Source organism: Stegostoma tigrinum, chromosome 38 (assembly GCF_030684315.1).
Source record: "Stegostoma tigrinum isolate sSteTig4 chromosome 38, sSteTig4.hap1, whole genome shotgun sequence".
NCBI classification, from domain to species: Eukaryota; Metazoa; Chordata; class Chondrichthyes; order Orectolobiformes; family Stegostomatidae; genus Stegostoma; species Stegostoma tigrinum.
Genome location: NC_081391.1, coordinates 5658424 through 5686296, shown reverse-complemented (window position 1 = coordinate 5686296; position 27873 = coordinate 5658424). Strand labels below are relative to the sequence as shown.

At 39.2% G+C, this 27873-nt stretch overlaps 1 protein-coding gene across 1 annotated transcript in view; it reads left to right on the top strand.

The window, feature by feature from the left end:
- The window catches only part of LOC125447226 (histone acetyltransferase p300-like), a 178522-nt gene that overhangs the window by 90894 nt on the left and 59755 nt on the right, over positions 1–27873 (top strand). Inside the window, 11 exon segments of the mRNA XM_059640819.1 lie at positions 2060–2178; positions 3600–3839; positions 10015–10103; positions 11313–11393; positions 11787–11843; positions 12672–12749; positions 14160–14227; positions 15090–15240; positions 23242–23388; positions 24369–24482; positions 25289–25454. Of these exon segments, the coding sequence (XP_059496802.1) occupies positions 2060–2178; positions 3600–3839; positions 10015–10103; positions 11313–11393; positions 11787–11843; positions 12672–12749; positions 14160–14227; positions 15090–15240; positions 23242–23388; positions 24369–24482; positions 25289–25454 (1310 nt within the window).

Genomic DNA, 27873 nt, shown 5'->3' with positions numbered 1-27873 from the left:
TACAGCAAGTGATTAGAAAAGTGAAGAGAATGTGACTAATTGTAAGTGTTGCAAAATTGGTAGAGTACTTGGTGATTGGGAGGCAGGATATTTAGAATTGGTGTTTGTAAAATGCCAGAGGGGTAGCATTGTGTGGTCCATTTAAAAGATCATGTGCTTTTTGTGTGCTTAGAAATTTAAAATGGATGTCTATGAGCAGCAGCTTGAAAGTTTGTGAGTACGTAGAGAGCACCCGAATTGAAACATCTGTTTCGAAACCCCATACAGTTAGCTGGCCAAGCGGCAGTTTTTACCAAGACAACAGGCTTTTGTATTTAGTCAGTTAATTTGAACCAGGTATTTAGATACCAAAAGCCTATTAAAGATAAGTCTGACGGTTTTGACAATGGAGGACCAGTCCTATTGTAAGAAATGTTGATGCGTATCAAGGGTATGAGAAAAAGGAGGCAGTTGAACAAAGACCCCAGAGCTAACAACCCTCTGCTTGAGAAGCAATCTGACTCTCTCAGCCTCCTCTTATGTCTTAGAGAAAGCATCATCTAAATAACAACGGAACCAAGGGCACAACTATTTGATATTCTTGACAGAAGATCATCAGAGAAGGCACAGAACATTCTGGAAGACATGTAACCTGGCAGTAATTTTGAGAGAAGAAAATCTATTTTTCTTTCCTTAAAATTGGAACTTCTATTTATTGGAACAGCGTACCGTTAGGATCTTGCTTTATTTATGAATAGTTAGACATTAGAAGGGATTTATTCAGTTTGTTTGTTCACAGTTAGATTTAGGTAAATAAATAGTTACTTGTTGATTTTAAAGTGAGGGTCAGGATTTATTTTATTTAGCCAATAAAATTTGCTGAAAGGCAGGTTACATCACTTTTCACACTCATTTTACAGATTATAGGGCAAGGCGCTCCTCTTTTGGTGTTTCAGTTTTAGTTCTCAGAGAGAGATCAACCTCTGCTTAATAACATAAAGGAGTTTAATCGAAAAATTAAAAAACACAAGGTGGTTATGGTCCAGATATATGTAGCACTGCTAAGACCATATCTGGAGTGCCGTGCACAGTTTTGATCTTCTGATTTATGGATGAATGTAAATGCTTTGAAGGCAGCCTAGAGAAACTTCACCTTCTAATATTGATGTAATACCAATAATATAATACTAGAAGCCTACTAATACCTGGAGAAAGAGAGAAAAAAATTGTCTTATGTGGATAAGTCAGATAAGGTAGGCTCATGTCTGCTAGAGCTTACACAAGTTAGAGGTAACTTGATTAAATCGTGAGATCCTGAGGTCTATTAAAAGGGGCAAGGTGGAGAGGATGTTCGTCTTGTAAGGAATCTATAACTAGAGGTCACTGTTTAAAAATCTGGGTCATCCATTTAAAACAGATGGAGTTAATTTTTCTGAAAGTTGTGTATCTTTGGGAATCCTTTGGTGAAAAACTGGTGGAAGTAAAGACATTTTTAAGGCAAAGGTAGCTTCTTGCTAAGCAAGTGGTTAGACAGGAATGTCAGTTTGAGGTTAGATCAGATCAGCCATTATCTTACCGAAGAGTGGATTGGCCTGTTCCTTGTTCCTCTGTTGCTAGCTGGCTGTGACACTAAGCCAAATGATTTGATTCTTGTGCCACTGATGTCCCTGTTCTGAGAATTTTATTGGCAGAAGACATCGAGACTAAGCATAGATTGTGACATATTTAAAACCTGTTCATTTACCCAGTTAAAATCAAGTCTCCTTAGTATCACTTGACAGGAATACCAGAAGTTGGGGGGGTAGAGAATGAAGATTGTTTCATCACACTTTACCTCCGAGAACCGCATTGCATCACCTGTGCACTTTTTCTGTTCATCTGTGAACAGAGCTGAAAGAGGTAGTTTTGATACAAATTACTGAATTTTAAGTAATAGGATTAATAAGATCCTTGCAGAAGTGGGAAGAATAAATTGAAGCACTGAAATACTAGCATTCTTCAAAATTATTTGTTACAGCTGTCACTTTCAGTTACTAGGTGCCCTTTTAATGGGATGACTTCTGTTTTTCACTTTGTTTAGTTTTCAAGCCAGAAGAGTTGAGGCAGGCACTAATGCCGACACTGGAAGCACTTTATCGTCAGGACCCCGAGTCACTTCCTTTCCGGCAACCTGTGGATCCTCAGCAACTGGGTATTCCTGTAAGTGTGTGAGAGGATGTTTGAATCGTATGCATATTATTTTTCAATCACATCTGAAAGGATTACAATAATAATTTCTTACACCTCAACATAGCTCTAACAACTGAGATCAGGGCCGTGGCATAAACATGATATGAGTGAACTGGTAATCCACAGCCCCAGGCTGATGTGCTGGGGACATGGGTTTGAATCCCATTGTAGCAGGTGGTGAAATGTGGATTCAGTAAAAATCTGGAATTAGAAGCTAATGGTGATCATGTAATCCTGTTGATTGTTTTAAAAAAACTCTATCTGGTTCACTTGTCCTTTTGACAAGGAAATCTGCCATCCTTATCCAGTCTGAGCTCCATGTGATTCCAGACCTACACCAATGTAGTTGGCCCTGATCTATCCTCTAGACAATTAGGGGTGGTCAGTAAATGCCTGCCTAGCCAGCTCTGCCCAGATCACAGCAATATGCAAAATCATGATGTTTCCAGAGATAATATTGGGTGTTACCAAAACCAGGTGGCTTTTTTATAGAAACCTGGAGTTTATCATTTTGCCACTTTTTCTGTCTTTCTCCTGGAAAATGAAAACCTTTTGAATCAGCCAGTCATGTAGAAATGGTTTATGATGATTGAATAAGTTCAGTTAGTTTTTGTTGCTTGTCATTCTGGAACCTTTTTGTGTCTTAAAGTAGAAAATATTACACCTTCTATTTGCCTTAAGCTGCAAACCTGTGAAATTCTTCAGTAAACTGCAAGTTCCTTCTCATGCTTGTTATCAGACTTTGCTGTGCACCTCTATAGAATAAGACAAAAACTGAAAACACTAACGTGCACAGCAGGTTCTTTCAACAGCTGTAATGGGCACATACAAGATGCCTTGATCAAAAGCAAAATATGCTACAGATGCTGGAAATCTGGAATATACACAAAGCTGGAGAAATTCAGATGGTTTGGCTGTTTCTGTGGAGAGAAGTAGAGGTAAAGTTTCAAGTCTGCTATGACTTTTAATGTCATACTGGACTTGACCATTAACTCTGTTTTTGTTTCCACCTTTGTTGCCAGACCTGAGTTTCTACAGTATTTTGCTTGTTTGTTTCATATAAGGTACCAAGTTAGATTTCATCCTTTGGTTATGGTAAAGAGCATGGAACCCCAGTGTTATTACTGGACTTTCTCTTTACAAATGGGAATTGCCTGCTGTGCATATCCATCCACTTCTATTTCTATATTAGATATCCAGTATTTGCATTTTTAACCCGAGTGGTGTAGACGGAATCATTTTAGGCCCTTCTACTGGGAACGCTATGACTTGTCATAGAGCTTTTGGAAGCTCTTACATTGTAAGTAATAATACTGCCCACCCCCAACCCATTGTAGCATTTTAAGTGGCTTGCTAAACAACTGAAGCTTTGTGTTTTATTTCTCTTGAAGGACTATTTCGACATTGTAAAGACACCGATGGACTTGTCTACAATCAAGCGCAAGCTGGATACTGGCCAGTATCAGGAGCCATGGCAGTATGTTGATGACATTTGGTTGATGTTCAACAATGCCTGGCTGTACAACCGCAAGACATCACGTGTGTATAAGTACTGTACAAAGCTGGCAGAGGTCTTTGAGCTGGAGATTGACCCTGTCATGCAAAATCTGGGATATTGCTGTGGTAGAAAGGTTGGTCCCTGACAATTTTCCCTCTCAAGTATTTTCCTTCTTTCTATTCGCATTTTCTTTTCCTCCGCTGAGAGAGCTTCAAGGACAAGCCCTTGCTTCTCAATTGAACAGACGTTATCAGCTTCAGAGTCGCAAAAGATGTCAGCAGGGTATTCAGCAGAGAGTGGCGGAGGAATCTGCCACTATGGAGACTGAACGAGGCACATAGTTGCACTCCAGGGGTCACTGAGTAGAAATCAGTAGTAGAGTTTCCTGAGGCCAAATTCTTCCCTCCCTGACTTAGCACAAAAACCAATCATAGACTGATTTTTACCTTTTGTAGACAAAACCTGCTAACTTGGTTTGTGCAACCTGTTCTCTCAATTTGCTCCTCCAAGCCCCAGGCTTGTCCCAAGTCACACTTTGTCCCGATTTTTCGAGTATCCCATTAGTATGTTCCATACGTTTAGGTTTCTGAATGAGCAATGACTCTTTTTGGTCTCTAGATTAATAGGTAAAATGCAGTTTATTACACAAGACTTCATAATCTCTTACTGTTAAAAAAAGTCTGTTAAAAGCCACAAATGAAAGAACTGTAGGTTTCTATAGTTGAGCTAGTTATTTTCCCAAAATATGACTTCAGAAAACTTGATAACAAATTACATTTTTATTCTAATGCTATTCTTGCCACTGTCCCTTCAAAAATGGAACATTTCTGAGATAATCCTGTACTGTCCAAATGCAATAGGAAAACTCAAAGCCGTGGTGTGCTCTTCCTGCTCTATATGGAAGGCCATAATATTTCCAGTGCACAGGACCAGCATGTGTGCATGAAGTGTCTCCAGTTCCTGCTCCTGGAAGCCCAGATTTCAGAGCTGAGCTGAGCAGCAGTTGGGAATGCTGCACCATCCACAAGATGGAGACTGTTGTCTTTAGCGCATACAGAGAGATGGTCACACTGTAGGCTAAGAGTCCACAGGCAGGAAGGGAATGGCTCTTATCCAGGCAAAGCAAGAAGATTTGGCAGCACGTGATGAGTCTACTATGTTTATTATCCTGCAAAACAGATGTATTGCTCTGGATGTTGTTGTGGGGAAATGGCCTGTCAATGGAAAGCCCAACACCCAAATTCATTGCTTCATGGCTCGCTCTGCTGTGCTGGAGAGGAATTAAAAAGTGCGGAATGCAGTAGTTGAAGGATGTTCAATTGTAAGGGGAATAGGTGTGCATTTCTGTCTCCACAAACGAGGCTCCAGCGTAGTGTGTTACTCGGGCGAAGAATGTCTCGGTGTAGCCACAGTGCATTCTGGAGGCAGAGGATGAATACGACATGGGTTTAAAAAAAAAAGGGTGAGGTCCTAAAGGCAGAATGTAAGGCGTTAGGAAGGAAGTTAAAAATTGGGACTTGAATGGTAGTGACCTAAGGATTGCTACCAGTGCCATGTACTACTTAGACTAGAAATTGCAGGACAAATCAGATGAGCACATGGCTGAAGAGGTGGTGCAAGGAGGAGGGTTTCAGATTCCTTGGGGCATTGAAACTGGTTGTGGGGAGATGGCAGAGTATAAAGTGGACAAGTTACATCTGGGCAGTACTGGGACTAGTATCCTACTGAGCGTATTTGCCAGAGTGGTTGGTGAGGGTTTAAACTTTAAAAAGGTAGGAGAACGGGGACCTATATATGGAGTCAGAGGAAGGGGAATTGAGGGCAAGAACAAAAGAATAGGTAAATAAGCAAAGTAATGGGCAGAGAAATCAAGGACCATGATTAAATAGGACCACAGTGAAAAATAAAGGGAATGGAACAGGTAATGCTAAAAAGAAAATACATAAGCTTTTGTGCCTTAATGCATGGAGCATAAGTGAATGAATTGTGGAAAATGAATGAAAACAGATATGGTATTGTTGGGATTATGAAATTATGACTGCAAGGTGACCAGGGGTGGGAATATCCAGGAGTATTCAGGATTTAGGAAAGAAGATGAGAAAGAAAGTAGTATTGCTGGTTAAGAAGGAAATTAATGAAGTGATGAGGAAGGATATATGCTCTGATGTGGGATCTGAATGTTAGCGCTGAAAAACACCAAAAGGCAAAAAACATTAGTAGGGGTTGTATATAGATCACAAAACTGCAGTGGTGACGTTGAGAATGGCATTAAACAGGCAACAAAGAAATGCCTGTAATTATGAATGAATTTAATTTGCATATAATTTGAACGAATCAAAATTAATAAGAATATCATAGGGGAGGAATTCCTGGAGTTGTATATGAGATTGTATTGGTCTAGAAAAACCATGAGGAACCAACTAGAGAACAGGCCATCCCAGTCTGGATATAATGGAATGAGAAATGAATAATTGGCCATCTAGTTGTGAGGCTTCTTAAGGATGGATAAGCATAATATGATAGAATTCCTCATCAGGATGGAGAGTGATGTAGTTGGTTCTGAGACTAGGGTCCTAAATCTGAATAGAGAAAATAATGAGCTGTGAGGTGGCAATGACAGATTAAAGGAATGCTGACGGAAATGCAGTAGCAAATATTCAAAAGAACTGCAACAATTATTCATTCCTGTCTGGTGCAAAAGTAGAACGAGAAAGATGGCTGATCCATGGCTTACAGGGGCAATTTTACTTTGTATTAGGTCATAGACAGAGCTGTACAAATTGACTGGAAAAATAGAGGAGACCTGAGAAGTGGGAGCCATTCAGAATTAAGCTAGGATGGAAATGGGGATTGATTAAGGGAAAAGAGAGTACAAGAATGAGCTTGTGTGGAACATAACAGTAGAAATTTTTAATTTTATGTGAAGAGAAGAAGATTGGTATAGGAAAATGTAGATGCTGTACAGTCAGAAACAGGGGAATATATAATGAGAAACAAAGAAATGGCCCACAAACTAAATGCACACTTTTTGGTTTTGTCCTTACACAGGAGGATGCACATAACATACCCAGAAACATTGGGGAATACAAAGTTTCATGAGAGGGTTGGACTGAACAAAAATGGCATTAGTAGGGGAATGATGTTGGCGAAAATTATGGAATTAAAGGCAGATAAATCCTGCGGGCCCGATAGTCTACATCCCAGACTACTTGAAGTAACCATAGAAATAGTGGATATATTGATAATCATCTTCGACTCTGCAGCATTTCCTACAGATTGGAAGGTACCTAGTGTAACCACTATTTAAAAAGAGAGGCAGAGAGAAAACCGAGAATTATAGACCAGTCAGTCTGATGCCTACGGGGGAAAATGCTAGAATCTGTTATTTTTTTTAAATTTAATAGCTGAAGACTTGGAAAATAGTGGAATTCTTCGAGCACTCAGAGTTGATGAAGGAAGCCAGTGATTGTGGTTTATTTGGACTGTTAAAAGGCTTTTGACAAAGTCTCATGTAAGAGATCAGTGTGTAAAATTGAAGTACGTGGATTTGGGTAGGGTATATAAATGGGTAGAAATCTGTATAGCAGGAAGGAAGCAAAGGGTAGGGATTAACACATCCTTTCCTGACAGGCAGGCAAGTGACAAGTAGGATATTGCAGGGAACAATACTAGGACCCTAGCTGTGTAAAATATGTTAATGATTCAGATGAGAGATCTAAATGTAGCATCTAAGTTTGCAAATGACATAAGCTGGGTTGGAGGGTGAGCTGCCAGGAAGATGCAGAAATGTTTGAGAGATCTGGACAAGCCGTTTGAGTGAGCAAATGCATGGCACATGCAGTATAATGTAAATAAATGTGAGGTTATCCACTTCGGGATCAAAAACGGATGGTGGTGTGTTATCTGAATAGCTATAAATTGAAAGAGGGGAATACGCACTGAGACCAGGGTATTCTCATACACTAGTCACTGAAGATAAGCATGCAGGTGCAGCAGGCAGTCAAGAAGGCAAAAGGTATATTGGCTTTCATAGCGAGAACATTAGGGTACAGGACCAGTGATGTCTTGGTGCAGTTACAGTCGAACACTGGAAAGTTGTTTACAGTTTTGGTCTCTATCTTAGGGAGGATGTTCTTGCTATTGAAGGACTATAGTGGAGGTTAACTGGATTGGGGTGCAGCTATGATAGGAGGAGAGGTTAAATTGGTTCTGATTATATTTGCTGGAGTTTGGAAGAATACAGAGGTTCTCATAGAAACCTACAAAATCTAGCAGGATTAGACAGAGCAGATGCAGGAAGGATGTTCCTGATGATGGGGTAATTCAAACCAAGGGTCATGGTTTAAGTATATGGGGTAAACCTTTTAGGATTGAGATGAGAAGAAATTTCTTCATCCAGAGTCGGGTGAGCACGTATCGCAAAAGCAGTTGAGGCAGAACGAATTTATGATTTTAGAAAGGAGTTAGATATTACACTTGGGGCAAAAAGGATCAGAGGATATGCGGAGCATGAGAACAGGCTATTGAGCTGAATGATCAGGCATTTTCATAATGAGCGGTGGTGTTTTCTAATTTCTGCAGTTTGGGATCAGTCACCCCAGTACTGTGGCTGCAAGTGCATGTCAGGGACTGGGAATTCTGAATTACCACTTAGTTCATTTTACAATCTGTACAGTACAACTTGGGTGTTAAGATAAGCGACTGTAATTCTGATGACACTAAAGAAGATCCACACCATTTAGGACAAAATTGCCACCTTGAATGATGCATTGCTCATCACTATGAACACTCATTTCCTCTACTGTCTACAAGCTCCAATGCAGCTCCTTATCTGGGGATGCACCTCCCAGAGTCATGACCTTGACCATTCAAAAAGATGAGGGTAGCAAATGTATGGGAACATTATCACCTGAAGATTATTCTCCAAGTTAAACACTACTCTGACTTGAAAATATATCACCATTCCTTGTTGAATCAAAATCTTGGCAGTCCGGCCGAAAAGCACTGTGGCAATACCTTTATCACATGGACTTCAACGGTTCAAAGATGAAATAATTGGAGATGGCCGATAAATGCTAACTTTCTCAGACATTCATATTCTGTTAAAAAGCACCGTTTGTACAAAAACGTCCACAGCCGAGGAACATTGCTGTTTCACAATTAAGCCTAAAACATTAAAGCGCAAGCCTTATGCCATTGCTGTTGTGATGATGCTTTGCTATCTTCTGTTTTTCTTCTGAATTAGTCTTATCGTAATTGCTTTCTTCAATATTTTGATCTCTCTATCCTCCAAGACAATGCTCAACCCATCTAATTCAGTTCACTGACCATTGATTTCAGCAGGAAATATTGTTACTGAAATAAGGTGGTTATTTCTTATTGGTTAAAATTGACAAATGTTAAATATGAAATTCTTTTCACGTGAGGGTGTGATGCAGGATTGTAGGGGAATTAAAACAATTCTCTTGCTACCTTCCTGCATATCATAGAATTCCATATCGTGCTGGAAGAGGCCATTCAGCCCATCAGGTCTGCACTGCTCCTCTGTAGAGCATGCCATTCAAATCCTAACCCCTTACCCAACCCTCATAACCCAGCATTTATGATGGTTAATCCATCTAGTCTGCACATCCCTGGACGTTAGGGACGATTTAGCATGGCCAGTCCACCTGATCTTTGGGCTGGTGATCACCCGGCAGAAACCTACACAGGCACTGGGAGAACGTGCAAATTCTACACAGTCGCCCAAGGCTGGAATCAAACCTGGGTCCCTGGCACTGTGAGGCAGCAGTGCTAATCACTGTGCCACTGTGTCGTCCCATGTTCTATGCTTAAAATCCATATTCATTGCACTTTGCTGTTTCTATTCTACCTTCTTTCTACTCTTAAAATCTCCGACCACTTCCTTGTATCTCAGTCCATATCTCCCAGATCTATTTCAGTGCCACTTCTTTTAGTATTCATCCTCAGAAATAAATCCTGTTCTACAAAGTGTTGTTGATTATACTCTCAGTGCTCCATTTGCTTCGTCTTTAAGTCCTCCAGTTACCGCAGTACCTCCATCTGAAATCGTTGAATGTTTATCTGTGTTAAAGGCATTGCAAAAATCCTGCTGTTGTAAGTCTGCAACACGGAGCTCCATTTGTATTTGGAAGCAGCTGACACTGCTTCTTTTAAAACACAATGTTGAAACAATTGTTATAGGTTCTGCCATTCAGTGGCATTTGAGCAGCGGAAATTAATAACCTCTTTCCTAACTGTTTCAAAGTGTTGCACAAGTTGTAACAATTTCCTCTTGTTCTTTAAAGCTGGAATTTTCACCGCAGACCCTCTGTTGCTATGGAAAACAGTTGTGTACAATCCCTCGGGATGCTACCTATTACAGTTATCAAAACAGGTGAGGTTGTGGCTTCCAGATCAATCAGCAAAACAGTATTTTTTAAAAATAAATCTGTTGAATTTGCTGATTTTTACCAAACCTTACTAAGTTTAAAAGGTTAATTAAAAAACAATCTTGTCCATTTATTAAAACCTACCCTAACCACCGAATCATCATAATCCAGGTCAAGACAATGTGAATCCCAGCGTTATGAAAAATTTTGATTGCGGGTACAGATACTGAAGTTGGCTCTTGTGGGGAAGAGACTAACTAGAAACTGTCCATATAAGATAGTCACCAAGAAAACCTATTGAGAATTCAGAAGAAAATACTTAGGTTTGGAATGTGGAACTCACTAATGCAGGGAGTAGTTGAAGAAAATAGTGTAAACAGTTTCAAGAGGAAACGAGACAAAGTTGAAGGGAAGAGATGGTTACAAATGTGGATTTACTTGATGAAAAATAGATGGAGACTTGAATGAGGTATAAATAATGGACTGGAACTGCTTGGGCCAAGTAACCTATTTCTGTGAAATATCCTTTGTAACTTGTACTGCTGTGTGAAATAGCTTTATGTTATTTAGTGACCTTATGTATGTTCTGTTAGTCTTGAGGGTAGGAAGAAATAGATTTCTTGAGTATTTCATTTATGATTCCAACGGAAGCTAATTTGTTGTCTAAATATATTTGGGAAAGTTATGCAAAGATGAAGCAATTTAGTACACTAACAGTAAAAAGTAAACGAGTAACCTGAGGAAATTGCAAAATAATCTGATGGAGCAGCATTGTATTGCTTGTTCACCGAGCAGAATTTAAGAGTATGTCATACATTGAGATTGACAGGATCATGTCAGTTAAAGTTAATCAAGCAGATATTGATTATAACTTCAAATTAATAATGTGATTGTTTTATACACTAAAAGCAGAGCGTAATCATTTTTGCTACTGAATAATCAACCTATAATTATGGGCAAATTTTAAAACTACTGGTCTGACTTCATATGCTAATTTTGAAAAACTACATTTAATAAAATTGTGTGCTATTCCTGCTTTCTACCTTTTCTCAAAGATTATTTTTCATTAAGCTGTTATAGTGCTTTGAAGAAAAAGAAATTAAAATACACATTTTTAACCTGATCCTTTTATCTTGACCAATTTATTTTACAAAGTGCTCACTTGGCTGTACATGTGTAGTCTTTTCCAAATATGTCTGTCCTCTCTTAAACAGGTATCACTTCTGTGAGAAATGTTTTAATGAGATCCAGGGAGAAACTGTCTCTCTCGGTGATGACCCAACGCAGCCTCAAACGTAAGTGTACTCTCTGGCTTTCTTTCAGGGATTTAAAATTGGTGACTGTTTAATTGTAAAATGCTGAAGAATGTAGGTTGTGTAAGATTTCATTATGGATAGAATGTATTCTATATTTAACAGTTCCCTGATGTCAAGATACTTGGATTTGAGTACAAGAAGTATCACCACAATATCAAAACTATTTGACTTCTGTATGACAAACAAATTTGGGTCAGTTGTTTTTTTCCGGAATGTATTAGGGTGATATAGAAATTGCCAAAAGGTATCAATTTTGAATTCTCCACCAATACAGTTAGTTCTGATGTGATATAGGTGTTCTAGCAGTCGAAGGTTTTGCAAGTGATTTCTGTCTCTTGCTCCCTACTATAATATGTGCTTTCATTTTAATAGGACAATTTCTAAGGAACAGTTCTCAAAGAAGAAGAATGATACACTGGACCCTGAAATGTAAGTGCTTTTATGTTCTGTTATTTGTTTTTTATGGGGATGCAGGTGATATTGTCCTATCACTTATTACGTTGAAGATGGTCGAGAACCATCCTGTCCTTATAATTCTTGGATGTGGGAGCATCACAATCACATATATTGTTTTCCTCTATTTTGGCAAAAATGGGTAGACATAAAGTACCTGAACTAACCAGGAAGCATAAGAAGTGAAAATCAGATCAGTGGACTTTGTTCGCTTTGGGAACATATTGTCCTAAATGTACTGTGTGTTGGAAACTTGTGAATTCATTTTTATTAATGTGGGTCAAAGGATTTGCAGAATTTTCATATGTATTGTTTTCAACCCATTTTGTTTGTCTGTAAACAATATATCTCACAAACAGGCAGATTTCAGCAAGACTTGTTATGTAGGATAAGGTCCAAAGAAAAACTGACTAATTTTGGCAAAGATATGGATCCAGCTCCTGGAATTTTTTAAAGACTCTCTCAACATTGAGATCTATGTTGAAGTTTTTCCTTATGCAGAATATTGCAGAATATTTAATTTGGAATATTGTTAGTTTGTTTTAGAATGCTGTGGATTGTCCCAAAATGTGAGCACCCTTTTCATAGCAGATTGTTGGATGTGATTGACGTGAAGCCACCTCAGTGAGACCAAGTCCTTAATAAAAAGCTTTCTTATTCTCAGCTTTGTAGTTGCAGAACATTGGCCAGCCAGGAATAAATTTGATGGAGAAATTGTAATGGCAAAGTTTGGTTAATGCAACTTGTTGGAGGCATGTACTGTAACACTGTTGGCTTGTTTATAATTGCTGCTTCTCTCTGTAGATTCGTTGAATGTACTGAATGTGGTCGGAAAATGCATCAAATTTGTGTCCTTCACCACGAGCTTATTTGGCCCTCAGGGTGAGTTGCATTGCAAATAAAATTTTTAAGTTTAATACGAATGTGCAGAATTATCTTTGCATCCATCATAACAGTGTTGGGTAAGTTATTCTGCGAATAAAAAGATCATTGCCATTGAAATTGAACATAAAGTACACTTCATTGCGTTAATGAGTTACGAGATATGGGTGACCTGTAAACCTAGGAGCTTCTCTGATTCAGTCCTTGGTCTGTGTTGACCTCCCTAACCTCAATGACATCAGCAGCAGAGGTGCTTCTCTCACTTAGGTTAGGAAGGAAAAATTCCAAAAGCAATCCTTTTCATGTTGTTCATCGTCACCAGATGCCCCAGCAGGAGTCAGTGACATCAAACCAAGATACAGTGTCTTCTGTTGTATGATAGCTTGTTGCTGTCTTGATGACTGACTATTTGGGTGAGCTGCCAAACTAGAAGACTTTTTAAAAATGAAGGAGAAGAAAATTGATTTGTTTTTATTCCTGATGTCTAGTTGTCTCTTTTTGTCAGTGATGGCTATCAGGATAGATCCTTTGAAGCAGTTTGCTGCAGTAACTAGACCAAAACACTATCATTCACTTTGTGATGCTGTAAAAAATGCCGATGCCTGTTTGTTCGTAGAACTAGACTGAGATTACAAAGTTCTGTAGCGCCTACAGGTCTAGTACAGCCTCTGAGGTTGATCTTTAAGCTCTGCTAAGAGGAGATATTAAGTCAAAAGTTTTTTGATTTGTACTTATCTGGAGTAGGGCACAAGAAACAGAAACAGGTTGCTGTTTGAGGATGTGTAATTGGCAAAGCTGGCAATGTCTGAAGATAGATGAAGGGTCTAGGCCTAAAACGTCAGCTTTTGTGCTCCTGAGATGCTGCTTGGCCTGCTGTGTTCATCCAGCTTCACACTTTGTTATCTTGGATTCTCCAGCATCTGCAGTTTCCATTATCTCCAGTGTCTGAAGATAACCTTCTTTGGATTTTGATGTTTCTTGTGATGATCTGCAGTACACCAAAGCCAGAAGCTTTGGAACCTGACCTTTTGTAGACTTCTTGTATAAAATCATCTGGGACAGAATTCATTATATCGTTAGTTAAAAGTCTTGCAAAGCAGGTTTTGACCCGATTTCTACACCTTTTTGCAGGACTGCCAAGTTGTGAAAATACTTGTAAATGATGGTCAGCTAGTTGCCTTGCATCTTGTAAGCACCTGTGGATTTGGTTCCTAACTAGTTACAAAAATCTTTTTACATTTCAAAAGATCCTGTCCAAGCTGCACTGACGTTGTTCGTACTTTCAGTGCCATGTCCCTTTGGAGGAATGCATATAATGATTGGAGAGTATAGTCAAAAAAAACATGTACATCAAACTAGATTGTCAGTTCATACTTTAAAGATCTTGTGATTTTCTTTTCCCTTTTTCAGTTTTGTTTGTGATCCCTGTTTAAAGAAAACTGGGAAAACAAGAAAAGAAAATAAATTCTGTGCAAAAAGTAAGTACTCTCAGTATTTAATATACTTTAGTATTGTAAAACTAGGCAAATTTCAAGAACTTTATACTATCTACTGAAAAAATTTCTGAAGTGTAGAAAATAAAAGAGCAGGAATAGACCATTTGCTTCATTGAGCCACCACCTCCATTGCTTTTCAGAAATACCATTTACTTGAAATCTGTCTTGTACAAAAGGTGTGATTGTATATAATTAACTGTCTGGCTAATCATTGGTCTAAGCCTTCCACAGCTGAATCAGTTGAACAACACTGCTTGTAATTGAGTTTGATCCTTCCCAATTGCTCTTTCGCTTAGGAGGTGATCACTGCGTAGCAATTAGATAAATGTTCTGGGAAATTTTATTTAACCTATCTGACACATGCACTCTCTTCTCCAAAACTTAAAAATATTAAGGTCACTGTCGTCCTTGTGGCTGCTTTAGCTAAAATAAGCAAACTTACATGTATTAACTACTGAATTTGAATGTTGTTGATCTGTGTGTTACTGGCAAGCCAATTTCACCGACTGAAGAATTGAACAAGTCATAAATAGCCTTTTAAATTTAGTATCTTTCCTAAGCAGCTAGGAACAGCATGCTCATTCACGGTACCTTGTTAATAGTTCTTGAAACCATCTTCCTCAAAAGTGTTCCCTTTACAATCAGTCATGCTGTCTAAAAGTCAGAGCAGACATGATGCAGTACATTGTGACCAGTTTTACTGCATCCCTAGCAACAATTTACAATTGTGCGCTGTTAGCTGTGGAATAGAAGAATAAGTATAACTGAAACCCTTTATTTCTTGTTAAAAACATGGTAGTAAAATGCAGTAATTGATATTTTTATTCAAATCCTTTTCTCCTAGGGTTACCAACCACTAAACTAGGTGTTTACCTGGAAACCCGTATCAATGACTTCCTCCGCAGACAGAATCATCCGGAGGCTGGCGAGTGCACAGTTCGGGTGGTGCATAGTTCAGATAAAACTGTGGAAGTCAAGCCAGGAATGAAGGCTCGGTGAGATTTGTGGTTTTCATTTTTGCACAAACTTGAAGTTCAAAACTTACTAAAATAGATGCAAGTTGCATGTTGAATATTTGTACAACAACAGCTTGCATTCCTATAGTGTTATTAACAGAAGCATGAGGAAACAAATGGATGCAAATCTGAAGAAGGGATCTAGAGAGTGGCGTTAAAGTTCAAAGAGATGGGTATCGAAGAGTGATAATGGGAACTGCAGATGCTGGAGAATCCAAGATAATAAAGTGTGAAGCTGGATGAACACAGCAGGCCCAGCAGCATCTCAGGAGCACAAAAGCTGACGTTTCGGGCCTAGACCCTTCATCAGAGAGAGTGATGAAGGGTCTAGGCCCGAAACGTCAGCTTTTGTGCTCCTGAGATGCTGCTTAGCCTGCTGTGTTCATCCAGCTTCACACTTTATTATCTTGGGTATTGAAGAGGGTAGGTTAGAAAAGTCTTGTTTTATTTCTTCATGTAATACTGGCATTGTTGGCTAAGCCAGCATTTACTTACCATCACTAATTGAGTTACATCAGCCATATTGTTGTAGGTTTAGGGTTGCGTGTAGGCCAAACTGCATAGGGGATGGGAGATTTAATTCCCTGAAGGGAATTAATGAGTTTTTAACAACAAGTGACTGGTTACATAGTTGCCCCTGGACTGGCTTTTTAATTTTTTTTGTAGGTGTCTTCATTTTTTTTTGCTGTGGTGGGATTTGCACCCATGCCACTTGAGCATTAACCTTGGCATCTAGATTACTAACCCAATGATAATACCACTACCACTAAGCCACTGACTCCCTATAGGTATATAGGATGTCTTGTAAATTATTTTTTCTTTTCCAAAAGGAATTTTTTTTTATTTATCCTCCTACAGGCAGCACTTTGTTTTTTCCTATAGTATTCATTCATGAATATTGATATATTAACATGGTTGGTCTTATTAATTTTGTACTTAATAATGACACTCCTGGACATTATTGGGGGAGATTTGATGATGCCGTTGAATATCAGTGGTTAGCGAAGCTGGTCTTTGTTAGTTTCAGTCTTGATGGAAATTGCAATCACCTGACACTTGTCTGATGGAGATGTCTGAGCTTGTTATAGTGTTTGGGTGCCTTTGACTGTGCACTTGTTTTAACTGAGCTTAGTCCTGTCTGCGTGGACCTTACTGGGAGGAGGAGGGTGGTTAAATAGAGCATGAGTTGTAACCAAGCTTGTTCATCCTAAAACAGTGGATAGGGAGTGTTAGAAGTCATGGCAAAAGAATGAATACTGTGACATTTTTCCAAGGATGATGATGCTGGCCTTGCAGTTGACAATTGTCAAAGGCTGCAGGAGAAGAAATGCACTGCATTGTGAGAATGTCATTTGTGACTTTAGTTAGAACTTGGCCGGTGCCACAGCATGGTCAGAATCCTGATTTGGTGGGCTTCAGAGAATGTGGGAGAGATGATCACGAATGTAGAAAACAGGCAAGCATCTGTTGGACAATGGAGAAGAAAATAAATAGCGCTGAGATGGTAGTTTGCAAGGGTAAAGAGACTGAAGATGAATTTTGGAGGTGTACGGTAGTTATGGTGATTTTTGGTATTTGGTGTCTAAGGAACAAAACAGTTTGCAATGCAGTTAGCATGGGAACATGGCAGCAAGTGATTTGGTGGAGAGTTTGGTAAGAAGCAGGATTATGGGAGCACAAGTGGAATTTTGGACAATATGTTTGGAATTAAGTTGAGAGGGGTCATAGGGAGAGGATTAGGAGTTCGTGACTAGAGTAGGCTTGCCATGGGGTGGAGAATTTTTTTTAGTTCGTTTATTGAATAAGAGTATTTTTGGCTTGTTCAGTGTTAATTGCATGTCACTAGATGCCCCTGAGAAGGTGATAGTAAGCTGCCCTTTGAACCACTACACTCCATGTGGTGCCAGTGCACCCACCGTGCCGTTGGAGAATTCAGCATTTGTGAAGCAGTGAAATAACAGCATATAGTTTGATGTTCTAATGCATCTGCTGTCCTCGTCCTAGGTGGTAGAGGTTACAGGCTCAGAACATTCTGCTAAGGACGGTTGGTGAAATGTTGCACTGCATTTTATAGATGTTACACACTGCTGCCACTTTGCTTCACTGTTGGAGGGAGCGAATATTGAAGGTGATAGGATGCCAGTCAAGAGGGTTACTTTGTCCTGGGTAGTTTTGAACTTCTTGAGTGTTGCTGGAGCTTCATTAATCCAGGCAAGTGCACAATATTCCATCATGCTCCTGACTTTTGCCTTCTAGGTGATGAACGTGCTTTGGGGAACCAGGGTAAGTTAATCACTGCAAAATTTCCAGTGTCTGACCTGTTCTTGGACCACAATTAAAGGTTGGTCCAGTTCAGTTTCTGATCAACAGTTATCCCCAGGATGTTATCACCAATGGTGATGCTATGAAACGTCAAGGGCAGTGGCTGGTTTCTGCCTTGTTGGGAGATGGTCATTGCCCATCACTTTGTGAGTCACGAATGTTTCCTGACAGTAATCACCCCAACCTGGATATTGTCCAGGTTGCATTGCGTTTAGACACGGATTGCCTCAGTATCTGAGTCATGAATGGCACTGAACATTGAGCACCCATCAATTAATATCCCCTTATGACGAAGTGATGATCATTGATAGAGCAGCTGATGATGGTTAAACTTGTGCCGCTACCCTAAGGACCCAAGGGTCTTTACATCATGATGGTAGTATCTCTGGCTTTGAGCCAGGACTCCTAGATTCAAGTCCCATCTGCTGTAGAGGTGTGTAATAACATCTCTGAACAGGTTTTTTTTTGAAAAACCTTCAATCCTGAGGAACTTCTGTAGTGATTTCCTCCTTGATGCTATACCTGACCACATGTTGCCATGGTGTCAAGAGCAGTCACCCTCCCTTCCCATCTCAAGTTTGCCTTTTGTCCATGTCTATCCAATGCTGTAATAGTATGCGGAGTTCACTAGGCCTGGCAGAACCTCAGCTGAGCATCAGTAAGCAGGTTATTGTTGTGTAAGTGATACTGTTGACGACACCATCTGTTACTGACTGAAAGTTCACTAGGGCTATAATTGACTAGGTTGGATTTTTCCTGCTTCTTGTGCACAGGATGTACCTGGGCAATTTTCACGCTGCTAAGTTCTTGTCACTGTTGTCGCAATGCAAGAATATCCTGGCTAGGGGCATCTCTAGGCCTGGAGAACATGTCTTCAGTACTATTCCTGGAATGTTATCAGGGCCCATGCCCTTTGCAGTATCCAGTGCCTTACATGTTTTGATATAATATGGAGCAAATCAAATTGACTGAAGACTAGCATCTATGAGGTTGGAGACCTAAGCAGGAGGATAAGATGGATCAGTGCTTCGCCTGAAGATTCTGGCTTTCAAATTCTTCAACCTTTTCTTTTGATGAGTGAAAAGTGCAAATTTCGTAAAGGTAGGATAAGGGATCTTGCACTTCGTAGTGAAGCTAGAAGAAGCAGGAGATGGTGAGGTTGATTTAAGAAGATAGCTGTGTCAGAGAAGGCAACTTTTGGGTTCTGTTTGCTGTATAGGATAATTGATTAGTAGTTTTGTTGCTGGTCATTGAGGTTGCTTACAGCTTGATTTACCCTAGCTAGTTATGTGCCAAAAATACTCCAGTTGACCCACCTGAGACCTGATGGCATCAAGGGACATAAGGAAATACTTTGTAATGGCTTTGTAAATGATTCAGATCACTATAGTAGAGAGGAGTGCCAGGATGACAGGTAACATGCCACGAATCAACCAGTTGGCCAAAAACAGAGTATGCATAATGGCCCTTTTTCAGATTGGATGTTGTAATGACAAAGGTCCTTCAGGGTTCCATGGTGGGGACTTTGTACAATTTATATCAAAGACTTTGATTAGGGGATAAAAGACATGGTGGCTAAATTTCAGATGACAATAAAAGGATGCAGACTGAAAAAAGAGCTACTTTTTAAAAATGTATTCACATCACTGGCTAGACCGTCATTTACTGTCTCTCCTTCGTTGAGTCAACTGCGTTTGCCTTGGGATGGAGTTTAATGTAGGCCAGATCAAGTAAGAACAGTAGTTTCTTTCTCTAAAGGGCATTGGTGATCCCGGCGTGTTTTTCTGATAACAGACTTGGATTCATAGTCATCGTTAGACCCTTAATTCCATACTTAAAATTCAATTCAAATTCCACATCTGTTTTGGTGTGATTCAAATTCAGGCCCCCAGAACATTATCTGGGTTTCTGGATTAACAGTCCATCCACTAGGCCATTGCCTCCCCTTAGTGAGTAGACATCTGATAGATTGAGTATAAATGTGGGAAAGTGTGAAATTATTCACGAGAAGAAGAACAAAAAGCAGATTATTATTAAACTGAGAACAACTGCAAAATTTAAAAGTGCAGAACAGTCTGGGATTTTCTTTGTATAAGTCACAAAATGTTAGTGTGCAGGTGCAACGAATGATTAAGGCGGCTAGTGGAATGCTATCCTTTATTAGATCAAAAATTTAACATAAATGTAAGGTTATATATGTCCAATTATACAGGATATTGAGAGACCACATTGCAAATACTACGTGCAGTTTTGCCTCCCGATTTAAAGGAAGATGTAAAAACAAAGCAGTTGGCTTGTAGAACCATTAGAATTTTACAGTAGAGAGGCAAAGGCATCATATTTGTACCCACTCCTGAAAGGGCTACCCAGCCAGTCCCATTCTCCAGCCCTACCTCTATAGCCCCCTAAATTACCACTTTCAAATCTATATCCAGCTCTCTTCTTAAACCCCTTATGGAGTCTGCTTCCACCATTCTCCCAGGCAGTGCGTTCCAAATTGTAACAACTGAGTAAAGAAGTTTCTCCTCATCTCCACTTCTAGTTCTCTTGCTGACAGTCTTGAAATTGTGACCCTCTTGTTACTGACAGAACAAGTAATGGAAACTGAATATCTTTCCTTACCCTATCAAAATTGTTCATATCTTTGAACTCCTCAATAAAGTCACCACTTAAAACTCCCTAGATTTTAAGATGGTGAGTCTGGAGAATTGATAATGAAAGGTAAGGAAATGGCTGATGAACTATTTTGCATCTCTCTTCACTATGGAGGATACAAGTAATATCCCAGAAGCAGCTAGAAATCAGGAAATGGAAGGAAGTAAGGAACTCGAAGTTATAATCACTTGGAAAATGGCAATGAATACATTGTTGGAGCCACAGGCTTAGAAGTGCCAGGATCTTGATGGATTAGGGCCTTGAAATAAGTGGCTAGTGAGATATTTGATTGCATTGTCTTTAATTTCCCAAGGTTCCCTAGATTAGGGAGCATCCCAGTAGATAGGAGCACAACAAATGTAACTTTTAGTTAAACAAGGAAGGAGATAGAATGAAGGAAACTACATGCTAGTTAGCTTAACATCTGTCATAGTGAAAATGTTAGAAGCTACTATTAACTGTTAAGTTCAAGATAACCAGGCAGAAACAACATAGTTTTCTGAAAGAAAACTCCTGTTTAACAAGTGTTTTGGAATCCTTTGAGGATACAATATATGCTGTTGTTATTGGGGACCTGATGGATGTAGATTTCCAGAAGGCATTTTATAAAATGCCACAATAAAGATTATTACAGAAAATAAAAACTCATGGTGTAGGGGGTGTCGCATTGGCATGGATAGACAATTTGCTGTAAAGCAAGAAGCAGAGAGTGGATGTAAATACCTTTTCTGGTTGGCAGAATGTAACAAGTGGTGTGTCGGAGATTGGAGCTAGTGCCTCAACAATTTATAACTTTTATAAATGATTTGAATGAAAAACTAAAAGGTGTAGTAGCCAAATTTGCTGATGACGCAAGTATAACTGGGGAAAGTAAGTTGTGGGCAGGATAAAAAAAACACTGATAGGTTGAGTGAGTGTGCAAAGATCTGTCAAATAGATTATAATTTGGGAACATGACATTTGCTGTTTTGACGTAAGATTGAAAAGGAAGCAGAGTATCCAAATGATGAAAAGTTGAGGACCTATGAGATAGAGAGATCTATATTTCCTAGTGTATGAATTGCTAAAAGCTAGTATGGAGGTTAAGCGAGTAATTCGGGAATGTAGTAGAATATTATCACTTGTCATAGAGGATCGTGAGTCTTTGGAACTCTTCCTCAAGTAGAAGCAAAGCCTTTGAATATTTTTAAGGTAGAGATAGGCAGATGTCCCTAAACAATGGGGTAACATAGGTGGGAATATGGATTTTGTCACCGTCAGATCAGCCAACATGTTATTAAATAGTGAAGCAAGTTTAGTCGCAGAGTGAGAAGAGAAGTCATTGTCTGGTTATGGTTAGATCATGAGCTGCTTCTATTGAAATTGAAACCTGGGATTTGGGGGGCAGAGGTAGTATGTGTGGTAAGGATTAGCTGATCTTTAAAGTGTCTGGAAGAGAAGTAAATTTGGCTGAATAATTGATTGGTTGGATGGTGAAGAGAGCTTTAGAGTAACTGGGAGATGATGATCCAAGTAATTGGTTTTGCTCTAATGCAGTAGCCAAAATGTATACGTTAATTTGGGTTTCAGATTGCTGTGTCGAAAAAAAAATTCACTTGCAGTTTAGTCTTCAGAGCCTCCTGAACCCACATGACAAGAATTCTGTGATGTGAAGCAAGTATGCAACTCTGAATTACTTAGAATCCACTGAATATTAAATTAATATGCATTTTCGCTGATCAATGATATAATTAATGTACTTTGTCGTCTTTGTAAGTGTGAAAGCAGCAAAAGCTTCTGAAGTTTTTACCTTATCTTGGAGTTAGGGTTACTCAGTTGATATAGAACTTTTAAGTGACGTTGTTGGTTTTCTTAAAATAAAACACATCTTAACATGGTTTTTACTTTGCTGTCTGTTTATATTCAAAAACGTTTATTTTATTTTATTTAATGTGCTAAAAAGAAATTAAGAAGGTATATGGAATTTTATCCATGATTGCTGGAGGGATTATGTTGCAGCTGTATAGGGTGCTGGTGAGGCTACATCTAGAATACTGTGTGCAGCTTTGGTCTCCTTACTTGAGAAAGGATGTATTGACACTGGAGGGGTACAGAGCAGGCTCACCAACCAGCTTGTTTCTAGAGTTGAGAGCGTTGTTTTACAAGGAGAGATTGAGTAGACCGGGAATTATATTCATTGGAATTTAGAAGAATGAGGGGAGATTTGATAAAAACACAAAATTATGACGGGACTGGATAAGATAGCACGGAGGGTGTTTCCACTGGCAGGTGAAACGAGAACAAGAGGGCATCGCCTCAGAATTAGGGGGAGAAGATTTAGGACTGAATCGAGGCGGTTGTGAATGAGTGAAGTAATTAAGGCTTCCTCATTGAATTTTTTTAAAGCTTAAGATTTTTTTGAATAGTAAAGGAATTAAGAGTTATGGTGAGAGGGTGGATAAGTGGAGCTGAGGCGATGAAAAGATCAGCCATGATCTCGCTGAATGACAGTTTAGGCTCAAAGTGCCAGATGGCCTACCTCTCCTGGTTCTTATGTTCTTAATATTGTGTTTAATTTTGGTTTGAATGCATGAAGTTATATAAACAAGAGTGAGGCAGACTTTGCCAATCAGGCGCATTTAGTAATTAAAAATTCTCCAATACACTGAATTTAAGTTGCCACTGATCTAGTGGATCAGTGATAACTTAAATTCAGTGTATTGGAGAATTTTTAAAGATAATGTTATTCTTATGTGTGCCTTGTCCATCTTGTGCTACAGGTTTCAATTATTATTGAGCTTCATTGCCTTACATAGGTCCTCAATTACATTCAGATCTGAAGGTTTGGAACAGTGTAATGTGACCTAATCTTTTGGTTCATCTTGTAGGTTGGCTTAGGGTTTACAAATGTGATTATTATTACAATTAAATTCATTTTATACACATTACATCTTGAAGGTCCATTCCTTTGCCTAAAGTAGAGACTTCGGTCAAAGCATTAGTTACTTGATGTATTCCTTCTAGGTTTGTTGATAATGGGGAGATGGCAGAGTCATTTCCTTATCGAACAAAGGCTTTGTTTGCCTTCGAAGAAATTGATGGTGTGGACGTATGTTTCTTCGGCATGCACGTGCAGGAGTACGGTTCAGATTGTCCTCCACCCAATCAGAGGTGAGCCCAATGATTCACTAGTTTTTAAAAATTGCATTATTGCCTGTGTAGCATCTATTTTGAATGTTGCATGATTTATGTACTTGAGAGTATGAGGTGAGACATTGAGTTTTTTTTGTATATACATATGTTTTGAGTAAAATATTTGAGTAATGGTCAGCTCATGTAAGATTGGCTCCTGACCTTTTCTCTAAAATTTTAAGTTTTAGAATCTCCACTTTGAGTTAGTCAATAAAGCTTCAGGAATTTGAGCATGCTTAGTTTATGGAGATGTGATGGGATATGGAAATTTATTTGAAATTTCTTTCAGGATTTTCAAATCATTAAACCAATTGCTGACAAGTTGCTCATGATGGCAAAGGGCACGTAGATTTTAAAAAATGATTTGAGTTGAAGTGAAAGGGGCTAGTTAAATAAAATTTGCATTATTTTATAAAAGATGATTATTGAAGCAGGTTTAACACAGATGGGTTCAAGAAAAAAATTTGGATGGATTTCTGGGAAGGAAGAAGAGCGAGGCATGGGTGAGGGTGAACAATGAAAAAGAGCTGGATGTGCATTTAAGCTTTTCTTTTGTCCTAAATGTTATTTCTGCCTTTTCACTTCCAGTCACAACATAGCTAGTTAATATTTGCCAGTATCTTTTTTCAAAGGAGCAAGGTTTTGGGTGTTTTAGATACCAGGTGAATGTTTGACTGGAAGTTATCATGGTTTATGGAACAAATCATATTGTCATTGCATGCTTATTCTGCAATATATTTTTTAATTGTTTGTTTTCTTGATTGCAAGATCTGACTTTGTTGTGGTTACAAATTTACTACTTGAACTGAGGTCTGATGTATAATGTTCAGCACTTTTAATATCACTAAAGTTATGCTTGCATCTGACAATGATGTTGAGCTAAGAACCCATCAAAGAAGGATACTGTAGCTTGAAATTTTTTTGGTTGCTTTTAACAATTATTCTCTTTCCTTAATTAGACGTGTGTACATATCATACCTCGACAGTGTACATTTCTTCCGCCCTCGATGTCTGAGAACAGCTGTCTATCATGAAATCCTGATTGGGTATTTAGAATACGTAAGGAAATTGGGGTAAGTGTACACTTTGGGAAGGCTGCTGTGCTCAGTGCACCAAAATCACGATCTTCAGATTTGGACACTGGTTATCTTGCATCTTGATTATTTTTACAATGCTCCTACTTGATGTTGATTGTGGCAATTTGTTTAATGAGAGGGAAACTATTGAAAGAAAAGGAAGCAATATAGGAGGATCTTAATTTGTGCTTTTGACAATGCTTAGTGTTAAGTAAATGCAGCTGCTAATTTTTCATCACATGAAATAATAGAATTCCTACAGTGTGGAAGCAGGCCATTCTGCACTTTGCATCCACACCAACTCTCTGAAAAGCAGCCCACCCAGGCCCAACCCATGACCTATCCTTGTTACCTTGCATTTCCCGTGGCTAATCCATCTAACCTGCACATCTTCGGACTGTGGGATGAAATCAGAGCATCTGGAGGAAATCCATGCAGAAACAGGGAGAATGTGCAAACTGACAGTCGTCTGAGGGTGGAATTGAACCCAAGTCCCTGGTGTTGAGAGACAGCAGTGCTACCCACTGAGCCACAATGCTGCTGATACTGGATCAGTTTCAAAGAACAGAACAGTGTGCACCTCTTCATTGTTCCCTTGAAAGAGGGTGCAATCAGGTGTCTAAAATTATTTTCTAAAATGTCGAGGTAAACTTTGGAAGAACATGGGCGCATGGGACATTTTTCCTGCATCTTCTGTACAAGGAATTGCCAGGGTTTACATTTGTGACCTCAATCTGAACTGTGTGCAGTCACATAAAACAATTCACTGACTTTATACTTCCTATAATTTATTCTTATCCCAGATACACAGCAGGGCACATTTGGGCCTGTCCACCAAGTGAAGGTGATGATTACATTTTTCACTGCCACCCACTCGACCAGAAAATCCCTAAGCCCAAAAGGCTGCAAGAATGGTACAAGAAGATGTTGGACAAGGCAGTGGCTGAGCGAATAATTCATGATTATAAGGTATTTTGCATGAACTTCATTATTATACTAAATTCAAGTGTCCCATTGGGATGCACACCAATTCTTGGATGTAGGACACTCTTTTGTTCATTTGTGGAATTTTTTTTTGTTCATTTGTGGAATGCTAGCTGGCTAGCATTTATTGCCCATTCCTTGTTGCCGTTGAGAAAGTGGTCATGAACTGCCTTCTTGAACTGAAGTCTGCCTGCTGTAGGGTGACCCACAATGCTGTTACGGAGGGAATTCCAGGATTTGGACTAAGCGACAGTGAAGGAATGACAGTATATTACCAAGTCAGGAATGGTGAGTGGTTTAGAGGGGAACTTGCAGGAGGTGAGTGTTCCCATGTTCTGCTGCCCTTGACTTTCTAGATGGAAATGGGCATGGTCATGGTTTGGGAAGTGCTGTCTGAGGATCTTTGAATTTCTGCAGGGCATCTTGTAGATAATACACACTGCTGTTACAGACCATCTGTGGCGGAAGGAGTTGATATACATGGATGTAGTGCCAATCATGTGAGCTGCTTTGTCCTGGATGGTGTCAGGCTTCTTGAGTGTTAGAATCGTACCCTTCCAGGCAAGTGGGGCATATTCCATCACACTCCTGACTTGTGCCTTGTAAATGCTGTGAGGAATCAAGAAGTGAATTGCACACTGCAGTATTCCTAGCCTCTGACCTATTTTTGTAATCACCTCTGTTCACATGGCTAGTCCAGTTGAGTTTCTGGTCAGTGGTACCCCCAGGATATTGATAGTGGGAATTCATTGATGGTTAACACCATTTAATGTCGAGGGGCAGTGATTATGTTGCCTGTTATTGGTGATGGTGATGGCTTGGCATTTGTATTACCTGGATGCTACCCTAAAAGTAGAAGAAATACCCCATGGCTCTGCTGTATCATGGGCGGGAGAGTTGGATCTTTTAAAAAAAAGTACCAGGGTCAAAGGACTGAAGAGGTCTAAGGGCATTGTGCTTAAAGAGGCAATATGGAGGAGCAAACCCAAAGAGGAATGTAAACTTAAGTGAGAAGCCTAAGTATGGGATGTAATGAGAACTGGGTGTTGAGATGTTAGGTGAACATAGTGCAGATTAGAATATAGGCAGCAGAACTTTGGAAGAGCCAAAATTTACAGATTTGAAAGTACAGGAATTTTGGTGATGAAGGTGCAGACAAGGATTTCATCTAGCAAGAGGTAGAGGAAGAGATCAGTGAGGTTATATATGGAAGATAAACTAGTCTATTATTGGAGAGGAAATGGAGTCAGAGGTCAGCATAAGGTAGAAGGGATACTGGGGTTGTAAACAATGTGTCCCAATTTAGAGAGAGACGTGAAGCAAGAAATTGTGGCCTACCAGCCATGCAGCCTGATAATGGGGCCAGAGGAAAAATTTAGAGAGGTGTCATCATTGTGCTTTTGAAAACTGACTTGGTATCTGCAAATTGTCTTGATGAGAAGCAAGTAAAGGTGAACTAACTAATAATAAATCTTTGAAAAGTATCACATTAGCGAAGGAGAGAATGAAACACGGCTGACAGGAAATCTAGGTCCAGACTTGGTCAACAATCGAGATGGAAAACAGTGGAAGTTTTTCTGGACATTATTTTGGATAAGGCATTAACCAAGGAAATCAGCAGTTGCAGATGTAGATTAATTGGAACAACATATTTGTGTGAATCAGTCATGAATTTGAAACTTCACTCTGCCCACATGGATATGCTAGTAGTCAAGCTTCATTGTCTTTTTGTAATTTGTTTCCAAAATTTATTTTTTAGCTAGTTTTTTGTCATTGCAGTGCAGTTTGTTGTCGTATCAAAGTAACAGTCAACTGTATACTGTTAAAATTACGGAAGATCTGGCATGATGGTAATGTGACTAGAGTAGTAATACTGAGGCCCAGGCTAATGCTCTAAGGACATGGGCTCACGGTCCACCTGACAGCTGATGTCTTGGAAATAATCAAATATAAATATAGCATATAAAGCCGGTCTCAGTAATGGTGGCTGAAACACTCACTACCTATTGAAAAGCCCATCTGGTTCACTGATGTCCTTTTGAGCAAGAAAGTCTGTCTTCCTTAATAGCCTATACGTTACTGCAAGGCATAGCAATTATGATTGACACTTAGGCCTTCTCCAAAATGGCCAGCAAACCAGTCTGTTTAAAATCAATTAAGGATTAGCAGTTGGGCTTGAACAGAGACACCAACATTTCATTAATTTTTTAAAAAAATTCTTTTGAGTCATTTAAAACATTTCTCTGTAACAACTAAGTAAAATTAAGTGGCTACTTCAGCACAAGTTGAACCAATGGCTGGTGGTGTATATTCCACACCTCTATGTCAACCTTGCTTCTCATTTCTAATTAATAACATTTCAAGAAGGCAGCTCATCCGTGGTTCAGTCAGGGAGGACAATAAA